Genomic DNA, 13,180 nt, shown 5'->3' with positions numbered 1-13,180 from the left:
TCAATTCATTACGAAGCTACTGATGCATAAACTTTTTAGCAACAATGGAATTATGAAATTCCACCATTAAATGAAATTCTACCATTATTTTAATTTCTTTTTAATTATACGCCTTTGACAGTCAAATTTGCTAAATACTTTTATTTAAAACGAACGTGTTACAATACGTTTAAATACAATCTTATTTACGTACACGATAATTGTTAATACGATTATGTAAATACGATTATTTGTACGGTCAGCTCGAAACAGACAGTGGCATTGAACGGTATTCGTAAAGGACTATTATTAGAGGCTTAGTCATTTCTTTATTTTCTATAATATGCCGCATGTCCATCGTGTCACTTGGCCATAATTTGCGTGGCTCGTAATCTCTGCATGGAATCTACAATCGCAACAATAACACAAACCAAGCGATCTTCAAGATTAAAAACCACTTTTGTTCGATTATAAAATACTGGGAATTTCATTGTCCATGTCATCTTTACTTTTACTTTTAACACTTTTTTAATTCCAGGAAAACAAGAAAGAATTATCACCGATATGAGCGATTTTTTCTTTCGATTCTGTGTCAAAAATGTTATAAGAATATTAAAAGTTTCGGTTTTACCTGAAGGGAAAACGGGATTAGGAGGGTCACGATAGAGTTTTCAAACCGAATATCTCTGATTAATGACAATTCCTTTCAAAACTTAGCAAGCAAGAATTACCTATGAGCTGCCATTATTCTATAATTACTTATCTTTTGTTATCTCTAATCATTCTCCTAAAATTTTAGGATGGGTACAGGGCTGGTGAACAGGTCAAAGGATTACCGTTAGACGGCCGGCAACTGCAGCCCTTAAAAGAGAAGCCCCGAAATATCGATGTACTCAGTTTCACGACAGATTTTCAAGAATGAAGTTCTTCGGTTTGCTATTGATTTTAATTTTCGTCATGGCGATGATTATCTATCGTACATCAAACAGTGAAATACGTTGGACGAAATATAAACGTCTTAAATTTGTGCATAGTCTTGAGGAGTCCCGGTGTAATAGTTCCTTGCTGAGAACATTTTTTGAAATTAATATATATGCGTACATATATATATACTTTTTACTGAAACGAATAAATAAGTTGAATAATAGACGACAGGGACGAACCTGAAATGGAGAGGAAGCACACCATTTGTTGGAATACCAAGAAAAAGATTAACTGGTAAGTTTTGCTCTTTTCTATTTACCCGTGTCTCTTTCCGAATGATATTTTATCGACATTATCGATGTCCTAATCGCTCACCGTAAATTTTTTCCAGCTTAAACATGAAAACACTATCGGTCAAAGTCGAGAGCATTTCCGGCTATCTATCTATATCCATCATCTACGTTGGAATAGATCTGCAGAATCGAACATGAACTATAATATGTAGATCGCGTAGACGTTTAAGTAATTTCTTTTACATGTAAAAAATTGTTACATTTTCCTGGCAAATTAATTATAATCAGATTGGGAAAATGAAGCGGTCAGATAGAATAAAAATCGAGGAGCTCTCTGAAGAAGTTGTTGGTAAATCCTGTACAAAGGTTATTCAGAGACTGCCATTAATAATATGGAGAGATAAAAGACTGAAATTACGACTAATTATTCATCTTAATTCTTTTTCGATATAAATTAATTAAAATATATACTTAGAATATTTTAAAATCAATATGGTCATATAACTTATAACATAATATTATTATATAATTTATTTATATTAATAATATTTTTTAATTAATTATATTTATAATTAATTCTATTAATAATGGAATAATGGAATTTATATTAATAATATTTTTAATTAATTGTATTTATAAGTAATCCTATTAATAATGGAATAATGGAATTTATATTAATAATATTTTTAATTAATTGTATTTATAAGTGATCCTATTAATAATGGAATATTTAATAATTAAGAAATAAATGATGTAGTTACTAACATATGATGTTCTCGTTCTTCTGTTCAATCCTCCTCATCTTTAAGTTAATTCCTTACATTATCTCTTCCTACGCTTCCAAGTTATTGCGAATATATAAAATCTATCTCAAATAAAACTCTTTCACCGAATTTTGTCCTCGGATTTTATATCTGACGCAATCATTTAAACACGGTTAGTAAATATCAATAGAAACAATCATTAATATTAATTATAAATAAAAGAACATAATTATGTAAACACTTAAGTTAAGTGCCCAGATATTTATGAACGATAGTGTATATCCACACGGAACAAAATTATCGCAGCAAAAATAATTTCCGTTTTCTGAGTAAAACGTCTAAAGCTGAAACCTTGAAAGTGACGAACGACTAATTATCTAAGCAACAGTTTTAACATCGAAAGTTCCCAAACGGCACTGAATAAAATATGATCTTGTGAAAGCATTGACTTATATCGTCTACTCTTTCAATATTACCTACCACAATCGCAAATTCCTCTCTCTCTTTCTCTCTCTTTCTCTCTCTATATATCTATCTCTTTTATTTCTTTCTCTTGCCTTTCGTGCCATGTAATGCCCCGAAGCTGTCGACTTAGACTGTTGATTAGCGTCCTTAGTCATGGCTGGCACTTTCTTATGGTTCACTTTGGCTGTCCTTGTGCCATAAGGCCGTCCACTCATTAGGAGCCAATGACAAATGCGCCGCGCCGTCGGTAATCTCCGGAAATTACGGAACTATAGTTATCTTCCTTGAATTTCGGCAGTGAAGGGTCTCACGTATAAAAGCGCCGTGCACCAACAACTTCCTATGATTATTATTCGGTTCTTTCCACGTCAAACGTCTCTCGATTGAACCTCATCGAAATGACCACACGCATCGTCCCGCTGATCGTGCTGTGCGCGGTAATGTGTCAGACGTGTCTCGCAAAACCAGCGAAAGTGCTCCAGAATCCACAATCTTTGAGCCCCGTGCAACACGAAGAAGCGATATCCACGATTTCTGGTCAGTTACATACCTTCGAAAGAAGAAACTTGTTTTCTTAGGTGTGCTTTGGTACAGTTTTGGTGTTTTAGTTACATTATATGGGTTTACTTTACCGCAGATAACAAAAGGGAACAACGATCGCCGCAGTTCGGATTTTTAAACGGAGATTACTCAGACTCTGACTCGGATTTCGAAGAAGGAGAACGTAGCTTCAAACATCACTACAAACATCATCACAAACCAGGAGGCTGTAGAGATTATCCTTGTGGACAATATCCAGGGTACGCTTTATATCAACGATTATTCGTTTCTTTTTTTGTCTTAGATATACTTAGAATATATGCGAAATATTAATTTCTTTGTTATTTTAGATACTCGCCACCTATTTATCCATCATATCCAACACAGGGTGGTGCATCAGGGTCTTTTGCCACAGCTTCCGCAGGATCCATCAGCGCAAATGGAAAACCCACCGGGGGACAAAGTCACGCGAACGCACAAAGCGCCAGCTTCAACTTCGGACCGTATTCCGCATCTTTCAGCATCGCTGAATCTTCGGCTGGTCAAAATTTTTAAAAGAAGTCCAAGGTAATTGTTTGTCTTCGGCATGGAGCTTCTCTTAACACTTACAACAGTCAACAATTCACACGTTCTCGCAGAATTTTTTAAAATTTTACTCTCTATCGTTCTCGTCTTCTCCGTGTGCAACTCGTACAAGAAATTTAAAAAATCTAAAATTCTAATCGGCCAATCGTTCATCGCGTTCTACGAACGAGAGTTTACCTTCTCATATTCCACTTCCATAGTGACATTTCTTTAAAAACCATTCGACTCGTACTTTAACCGAGTATATATAAGACGCAACAAGTGCGTCATCAATGTTGAACGCATCGACGCTACTTTCTTTAAAACGCTGTACATCGGATCCCGTACACGCAGAAAATCTTTTTCCGAGTTCCTTCTACACATAACACGTGTAACGACCACGCCAGTCGACACGCTTCGTCCCGTGTCCCATAACCGAGAATATTAATTGACTTCGCGCGCGCGTGCAACCGCAGCACGCGCGACGCAACTCAACGAGCATCATCATCGCCAACCGGCACACCAGTCGAGACGAATCAGTTTGACGTGAATCGGTTCTTCCTGTAATTCCTTCAGGCGCAGATGCCTGAGCGTACGCTTCTGTTTACGAGCGTGGAATCCTCGCCGTCGACTAATCGCCAGTCCTGTCTTCTTTCTCCTTCGATCGCGTGCTAAATACACCTAATCACGAGCCAAAGCCTATTGTATGGATCCTGAGGAACGTGATTTTGCGGGAACGTGAGTTAATTGGTAGCCTCAGAGAGATAAATCGCGATACCATTTCCGTTATGCGAGAGAAATTGCATCGGCGTGGTGAATATTGAGCGTGGTTAGCGAGAAATGGGTGCTGTGTGTAACGGTGGGGAGTTCTTAGATGATTGTCAGTGAATGTCTTGAATAATAGATTTGAAACATACAGTACATAAAAGAAAATTCTAAGATTTGTGTTGGAAAAATGGACCAAATGGTAACTTTTAGATCAGCGCTTTTTTTTTTGCAAATTGATAGCTAATTTTGTAAGATTTGACGATGTAACGGTGGTCTGTTTTGGTAAAACAATCCAAAGTCAGCGTCAGTTTCTCTCAAGTCGTTGTTGCTTTCGAGATCGATTGTTATTTCTGGGAAAATTATTTCTACGTTGTAAGAAGCGTAAAAGAATATTTTCGTGGTCTGTATTGTGAAAATGATTAAAGATGTGGAATTTTCAGGTCGACGTCACTTTCGAGATTAGCGGTAAAGGTTGTGAATGATTTAACGAATGATTAAATTGCAAGAGACATAGATAAACAAAATAGTACAGTAATAAATCAAGAATGTCCCGTTGCGAGGGAATTCCCAGGTTCGTGGTTATGAGCTGCGTGCAACGATAGGAAGTCGTAAAACGTCTAAATACGTGCGACATACGTTTCGTTGGTCAGAAAGATCTCAAGGTTCTTCTGTTCCCTCGAGAACTGGCCATAAATTCACGCGTGTCAGGTTAACGAACTTCGTCCATTAGATTTACATGGTTTTACGAGACACTTCTCTCCGTCTACGTAAACGCATGAACATCTGCGGCGAGGAACATCGATTCCCTCTTTCAAGTTACTGTTTCTGGTATTCCGTTGAAGGCTTCGCGGGAAGGATCGCACAGGATCCTGGTAATATTTGTCCGAGCATTTCGTCGAGTCTGCTCAAAAGAAACAAAAGTGAAAGAAACGATTCTTTATACGATGTAAAAGAGTTGCTTTCTTTCGAAGAACGTTCACCCTTGGCAAAAAACCAAGGGCCAGGTTCGCGATGCAACGTTTGAAAGGGACGTACGGGCAAAGAGAAGACGACGAAGATTCCCCCGAGAAGCGGCTAAGAGGAAGAGTTCACGAGTCGAAGGTTAACGAACTCGCGCGAATTAAAAGGAGGAAAGGAAGTCTGACGTAATCGCGACGCGTAGTCTTTTCACCTCTGGCTCTAGTAGCGCGACAGAACAAACGATCTCGAGACGAACTAAACAAGAACGCAAGGGAAACATCTGTCCGTGTTTCGGGGTCCAGTTCGAGAATGTGCAACACAATCATTTCGTATCGTGCGTGTCACTTTTGTCGTGACTGCCTTCGAGACGTTTCTCTCTCTCTCTCTCTCTCTCTCTCCCTTTCGAGTTCCCGGTTCGACAAAAGCGGTCTTGTGCCTACGCGTTGATTATTCAAATGTGTGTGGGACCTGTGCGAAAAGGAACGTCGTAAAACGCGCGGCGCTGGCTGCATTGTCCCATTGAGCCGCAGCTCCTTTTGGTACGTGTGAAAAAGAATGGACAAAGGGAAAATGAATCTTCTTGGTTCTCAGGCGATCGGCAGACGGCCAGACAGACGGATTAACTCGTTTTAAAGGGATCCAAGGGACGCCATGTTGGCCGGTCGCTTGGTCCATAAGCTGGAGTTGCGCCTCTCTCTGCCCTGGCGAACCGGTCTGTTTTCGTTCCGAAACGCGCCTACACTCGCGAACTTCGTTTTAAATCCGCTCTCCTGAACGCTCCGTGCGTCCAAGCAGATGCAGAAGGAGAGGGAAGTGGTTTGCGAGTTGCCCCGATGTATACTTAGACCGTGGCTCGATGGTTCTTCTTCGACCTGAGATCCACCGATCCTTTGAAACCACCTGTAGCGAGCCGCGCTTCGTAACTGCGCTTTTTCCTCTGATAGATAGGAGAATTCCCTCTTGCAAGTTGTTTTTCTTCGTCCCGTAAGGATCCATCCTACGTTATGTTACAAAACGGAGAAAGCTGGCACAACGCTGAGGTTCGGTAAATTCGAACGGATCACCTACGAGATGCGAATAAACGATCGTCAAACGAAACGAATCGTGGTAACGAGGATTGATTACACGGCCGACAACTGCGTCATGAATTGTTAAAATCGTATCAATCACGCGAACACGTACTTACTTACATTATCATCGGCGCTCCGACGTAGCCAATAAATCCTGGTATGCAAATCGCCTCGAGTCTCCCTTTCAAGGGTCATTCTGCAAGGGTTAAAGGTCACAAGTGGCTCGGCACTGTACGCACACGCCTATAGTACATTACCTTAAGAGTGGAGAATGCAGATCCTAGATTGCCCATCGTGAAAGTCCTGTTATTCCGTATAGCAAACGTTAAGCCTGCAAGCCAATTCTCCAAGAATCTCTCTATCTTTCCACCGCGTCGTTAACATTCCACCACCTATAAACGTTTTCTTTTAACAAACGTAATTCAGAGTAACATGATTTTAATGAATTTTATTCTTAACCTTTCACCAGAAATGTCGCACGATGATTCAAAAACGTCTTCGTACTTTCCCCAGAAACGTATCGAGTCGACCATTGGACCCTCCAGATATCCACCCTCAATGGACAGGAACAGCAGCCTAATCCACGATGGCGTCGATCGGCGATCCACGGCTGCGTCCAAGCCATTGTTTACAAACATTCTACGTCACTAGGTATAAGTAAATAGAGCCGACCAGGCTAACGAAAACGGACGAACCACCCTCCGTTCCTGAAGATTTCCTGAGGGCCAGTTCCCTTTGTCCGAGCGCCAGATGTTCCCGCGAATAAAACCAATAAAATATCGCGATGCAGTTTCGTCGGCGGTGAAGCGGCAGAGGGACGAGGACAGCCGGTGCAAGGAAGCGATGGAGCAGCGGGACGGGGGGCTGAGGATTAAACAGCACAAAGGGAGACGAAAAGAAGAGGAAGAGGGCCTCCGTAAAAAAAAAAGGACGAAAACCGAAAAATCGGGATCCGTAGGGAGGCGTGCAATGACCGGGACTGAATCGTGCACACACGCGCGCGCGTGATGTTGGACGGACACGCTATCTATCCGCCTCGAACTTTCTCCATCGAAAGCCTGTTTCGTTGAAAATAAAAGCCCTGAAAAAGAAACGAACGTAACTTTTCGTTTTCCCTTTATTCTTCTTTTTTCTTTTTTTTTTTTTTTCTTGTTTCTCCGATGTTTCTGATTTTATTTGTTCACAGATAGCTCGATGGAAGAAAGTTATGGGAACCTTGCGAAATATTATTTCTTGTATCTCTTCAGTTTTTGGTTTTTGGATACGATTTGGATACTCTATCTTCGAGTTACTGTTAGAGTCGTATCACGATGTAGATTTGTTTTATTGTTGTTTTTTTTTTTTTTTTATAGATAGAGATAACCAACGTAGAGAAATTCGAATTATATATTCTGGTCGGTTTGCTCTATAAAAAGCCACAGGTAATAAAACATTGGTACTCGTTCATTTGGAATTCGCGTAGCAAATCTCGCTGCTTTTATTCTCGGAACCCGTAACCGCTTGCGATTGGCTCGTAATACTCGGTGCAATGCAGCAACCTCCTTTGCTTTGTGATTCCTCGATCTTTCTCTCGAACCTTCCTTCGATCCTTTCATCGAAATACGCGACTTCTTCGACGTATATTTTAACCTCATAATAACTACAATAAAAATAATCTATTATTTTCCGACGAAGCAAGGGACCCTGAAACTCTTGAAATACTCTTGTCTAATAATGCGATAATACGATAATCCCAAGAAATCCCATTTTCTTTTATCCAAGAAATACCTCGACCATTTTAATCTGCCAATAGTATACGATACAATAGTATTACAATAAACATGTAAATATTATTTTACTATTGTTTTCCACGGGGCAAGGAATTCTAAAGCGAAATAGCCTTGTGAAACAAACTCACTGTTTTGTAAAAAGAAACGCGATAATGCGAAGAAAGCCAAACGACCCTCGTTCCAAAAATACGATAATTCTACCTGATCCGTTCTAATGAAACGCACGCGATGTCCAAGGTTTCTCAAAAATTTCTAATTTACATCGTCCAGGAAAGGAAAATCGCTCCAAATTATCCCGATTCGCGGGCAAGCGGGCCGAATGACCCGAAAGATTAGGAGCGCGTTTGTTTGCACGGTAGCCGAAAGCAGCGAGGTTCGTGACACCCTGGACGCATTAAAGGGGCTCGTTAAAGGTCCGTCTCTCTGGTCGTTAAGCATTGTTTAGCCCGCTGCTGGACACGCAGGGGCCCGTTCCCGAGACCAGTCCACCCGGTCGATCGGGTAAGAAGGCCGGATCCTTAGGAGAGCGAGACGAACGCATGAAAAAGGGGGGAAAAAATGAAATAGAAAGTGGTCTGTCCGGTGCATACGATCTACAGTGTGCGAACGATCCGCGAGGCGCCTCCTTCTGGACCCTTACCCCCGGTCTGTTCCTATTCACCACGCACTATAGCAAATTCGCGATGCTCTCTTCAAGCCTTCCGCGGCATTGTGCTCGCATTTCTCGTGCGGTTGTCGGCTCGGAAAGTATCTTCTGGCTTGAGCTGTCGGTAAGTCGACTGAGAAGTTCGCGTGCAATATTTCTGTTCCCTTTCTCGCTGATTCACGTTGCCTCGAACTGAGAAATAGTAGTGGCATAATACACGCAAGTTTCTTCCGTGGAGTTGTTTCATTCTTGGCTGTTTCTTTTTGGGTCGGTTTTTTATAGGTCCGATGCTTGGTTGATGTATCGTCGGTGAGATCTGTGATTTTGATTAGTTACGTAGGAGTTTGGTCTGTTGCGAACGAGAATGTGTGTCGATCGCAGAGAGAATGCCAGGTGACGTTGCCTACGTCACCAGTGACGCGCGATAGATACCTGTAGTTTGTAATTTGGTAGACATCGAACAATTTTGTTCTCCGGAAGATTCTTGCGCTCGTTGTTTCATAGAGATTTTTCCTTCCGTGATCGAGTGAGAATTTGTAAGCATTGCGAAATATATTGACAAATTAGGATAGAACTGGCGAAAGATCGATCTTTGATTAGATGCTCCTTTCGATTGAATCTTTTCTGATAACTGTTAGTAGCATCTTCTCTTCTATTTTTCCAGCGTTAGACAAGATTTCGGACCTTCCAAAAAATTGAAGCAAAATATCCATCTTGGCAAAATGGTAAATTTTCTGTCCCTTCTGGTGCTCACTCTGACTTGCGTAATTGTCCACGCCCAACAAACATCTGATCAAAAACGTAAGTAAACCTTTCAATGAAAACGTTTCCAAGAAACGGATAACTAATCGTTAATGTATTTGTACACCGGGATTGCATCGTGTAACCTTAACTGTTTGTCATCGATGATTAGGTTTCTACTCGTTTTCAAGAACGTAAATCGATACTGTGCACTGTCATAGTATTACGTGCAGTTACTTAGTCTCCTTGATTCGATCCGCGATATTTTATTGCTCAATCGCGTACTTTTATTTTTCTTTCAACTAATTCCAATTCTTTTTTTTTTTTTTTTCTTGTGCATTTAGCTGTTTTTGGGCAGACGTTTGACGAAATCGTGGTCTCGTCGGATCTGAATGTCAGAAGAAAGTCCAAAGAAAGCCGTCAAGGTAAAAGATTGACCAACATACCTTCAGGAACCACGGGTCCACCAGAAAAATCCACCGTGCTCGCGTCCAGGTTCATTTCGAATGACGGCAGTCAAATTACTTGGGGAAAAACCCAAACGAAACGTGAAATTTCAAATTTGCAGAAGAGGTGAGGAGTTCACAGCACCGTGATCTTTCTTTTCTCTTTAATAACTGTAGGATAAATTAATCGTTGAAATAAAAAAACGTGTCTATTTTAGGTATCTGGACATGGGCGTCACAGGATTCTTGCTGAACTCTCGGAAACGATGAAATTTCTATTCTGAGGACAACCGCACGATCCTCACACACCCATTCCGACCATACTTTTCGGACAATTTTCGGACCATGGCTCATGTAACAAAAAGAATAATAAAAATTTTCTGTGTCACAGCAATACTTGCGACTCTCGATATTCTTATCTCCCACCTACTTCGTTCGATCTCATTTCTAATTAATCGTTACTTTCGCAAAGCGCGTATTTTAATATCGAGATCAACTTCTCGATTTAAAACGAGATCAAAGTCGAGAAGCACATAGTCGGAGAAATTCTTTGTGTCACAATTTTTGCCAAGCGTAAATCTAGTACGGAAAGTTTCAAGATCGGTGAATGCGATCAATTACGAGCGCCCTCGATTGGAAATATCGAGGTGCAAAGCGAAAGTCGCACGGACAGAGACGGTTTCCTTGACGTGCGAGCTGAAAGGTGGCGGTGCGGTGTCGTTTAAACTTTCGAATCGTTGGACGCGTCGCGTCGTTTCGAATGCACCCTACCGCGCGATGCCACGTTCGCAATACGTCCGCCGATACGTTGCGGCGAATTGTCAAGCATTCCGTGTACGTCCCGCGAGCTGGAAAAATCGGCTGGGACTGAAATATGGCAGGCCGTGCTCAAAAGGCAGCCGCCATCGCGATCTTCATGCAATGATGCACCGCGCGGATCTACCGCGCCGCGAGTCACGTGACGCGGCCCGTGGCACGTGACACGCACGTCCAAAATCTTAAGCGATTCTCCGTCGGATATCTTCTTTATTCTTCTTTCTTCCTCTTTTCCCTTTTTTTTTTTTTTTTTTTTCGTGTTTCCCCTTACTTTTTCGCATGAAATCATGGAATATTCGAGCCGATCTTCGCTTTCACGATTCTTTCTTCTAACCCTTAACCCTTTTATTATGTCGTTGAATTCGCGATGAAGATACTTGATTTTTTTGTTGCGAAAGATACGAGGCAGGCGCCATTTGCTATTGAATTTCTAGGGAAACTAGAAGAGAATCTACAATTATTCGTATGCTTTGAGCTTCTTCAAAACAATGTAGAGAAAATTAAAGTTTCTTCTCATGAAGAAAGAAGGATGTCTTTCCGCGTTAGTATCCAAATAATAAAAAGTCTCTGAAATCTTGACCGATGCCAAAAACCGACGGAGGTCCGCTTGGTAATTCGCGAAGAACAACCAGACCGACGGCGTCGTCGAATAAGAAATTTTACTCATGCGAGGGAAGAATCTCGTATTCCACGCGTTATGCACGCCTAGCACTATATATCTTATGGCGAATCCGTGGCTGGACTTGTAGGTACGCTGACGTAACTAAGTGTTCGTCATACTTTTGATTTGACATCGCTGCTGTTATCAATGTCCCAGTGGACATTGATTTAATACCTCATATTCAAATGATCGCCTGGCTGGCGCCTCCAGGAAGCTCGTAAACAAGCACCTCGTCCTAGAAACTGAATACATAACATTATTAACCACGTTGACATCGTAGATACCGTAAAATCGCTGTACATTCGATCTTTAACTAGATCATTCTCAGGGTCAAAAAGCGTGCAATTGTAACTTGTAATTGTAATCCACTTCAACGCTAGAACTACCGATTACTAAAGTATGCGTAGGACCTGCATCAAAGAAACTAATATGAAAGGATACAAGCGGAAAATATATCATTCAAATTCCAAAAAATGTGTTATTCTAAGTAAAATAAAATAAAATAAAAATTACAAATGCTAGTTCTGGTACCAAACGGGCCTCTAATCTCCAAAGTACAGATGATATTACGAAGTTTTCAACCAAACTCGATAGTATCAAACTATCGAACGTAAATTTCATCTATTGATTATTGTAGATATTATAGCATATATTTTACATCTCAGAAAATGTAGTATCGTCTTTTTGATTAGCTTCGTACTGTTGCGTTTGATCGAAAACTTATCGCCAAGAGTGGTAGTTTCGCAAGCAATTTTAAGATTTTGTGTGCGATCAGAGCACGGAAGTATCGTTTGCGTCCCATGAACCGATTCTCCTGATCGATCCGCATTGAACAATATCAACGTGTGACAGAGAACGAACAGGTGCAACCGGGACAGATCTCGTTTCGCATCGGGATGCAGAATCCGTAGCCGTCGTTGCGAATACTCGTGGGCGTTTATGTCGGCTGACTATACACCTGCGACTATTTTATGTCTTCCCTGGAAAGACTGGACGGTAAATTCCAACCGGCCTACCCGGCCCGTCGATCCTCTGACTGCTGATCAGAAAGATCAGTGGCGTACAAAGGGAGGGGTAATGTGGGGGAAGTTTGATTATTCATCTTTCCATACCAGCTTGTACGAAAAGTTGCAAAGTACGATCATTTCGTAAAGTTTCTTCTTGAAGCGAACGTTCTTGATTCTCTGAGTAGATCGCGATAAGAAAGATTTACGGTAAATATTTATTGATAATGTTACATGTTGATAACAACCGTGTCTATTTATTCGAACTCACCGAAGAACAAACTGTTCGCATAACTTCACGTGATAGTCGATGAAACAAATTTGGTTTTTAAAAAATAAAACTGGATAGCAAGTTTGTAATCGATGCTGGTATTTTATGTATTGATTTATCATCGATATATAAGAAAATTTCTCACGAGATGCACAATTTCATGATCGAATTAGATGTACTTTTCCTACGATATCTTTACGTGAAATTGATAAAATCGATAAATCGTGAGAAAGAGCAGTTAATCGACTTCACTGTTAAGAGACACGATTCTTCCTACTGTTTATCATTCTTCGTTAGCATTCGTTCAAATAAGTGGAATCAGCAGCAGATCGGTTAAACAGGTGGTAACATTTAATTTCAAGAGGCGTAGTTCTACTATAATTAGAAGCGAAGATGGGGAACGGACAACCACAAATAGCTCGTTCCTTACGAGAATTAGAACTCGAAGACGATCGCCCTTTGGATGGAAGAGCCAAGTAAGCCTGTTGGCTTACTCGCT

At 40.9% G+C, this 13,180-nt stretch overlaps 2 protein-coding genes across 3 annotated transcripts; both read left to right on the top strand.

The window, feature by feature from the left end:
* Positions 1 to 2,608: 2,608 nt before the first annotated feature.
* Positions 2,609 to 7,458, top strand: LOC139987252 (uncharacterized). Its single transcript, XM_072003278.1, has 4 exons — positions 2,609 to 2,962; positions 3,063 to 3,225; positions 3,316 to 4,267; positions 6,841 to 7,458. The coding sequence occupies exons 1-3, from the start codon at positions 2,824 to 2,826 to the stop codon at positions 3,518 to 3,520; spliced, it is 507 nt and encodes a 168-aa protein (XP_071859379.1). The 5' UTR covers positions 2,609 to 2,823; the 3' UTR covers positions 3,521 to 4,267; positions 6,841 to 7,458.
* Positions 7,459 to 8,705: 1,247 nt separating this feature from the next.
* Positions 8,706 to 10,325, top strand: LOC139987257 (uncharacterized). Of its 2 annotated transcripts, none has more exons than XM_072003286.1 (4): positions 8,706 to 8,866; positions 9,407 to 9,543; positions 9,828 to 10,056; positions 10,148 to 10,325. In XM_072003286.1, exons 2-4 carry the CDS (start codon positions 9,465 to 9,467, stop codon positions 10,197 to 10,199), a joined length of 360 nt encoding a protein of 119 aa, XP_071859387.1. In that variant the 5' UTR covers positions 8,706 to 8,866; positions 9,407 to 9,464; the 3' UTR covers positions 10,200 to 10,325. The 2 variants fall into 2 exon arrangements, with proteins under 2 accessions (XP_071859387.1, XP_071859388.1); XM_072003287.1 differs by lacking the exon at positions 8,706 to 8,866 and adding an exon at positions 9,260 to 9,278.
* Positions 10,326 to 13,180: the final 2,855 nt, after the last annotated feature.

The sequence above is a fragment of the Bombus fervidus genome, chromosome 5 (assembly GCF_041682495.2).
Source record: "Bombus fervidus isolate BK054 chromosome 5, iyBomFerv1, whole genome shotgun sequence".
Classification (NCBI taxonomy): domain Eukaryota; kingdom Metazoa; phylum Arthropoda; class Insecta; order Hymenoptera; family Apidae; genus Bombus; species Bombus fervidus.
Note: the sequence above shows the minus strand (reverse complement) of the source record. Positions and strands in the feature narration are given on the sequence as shown.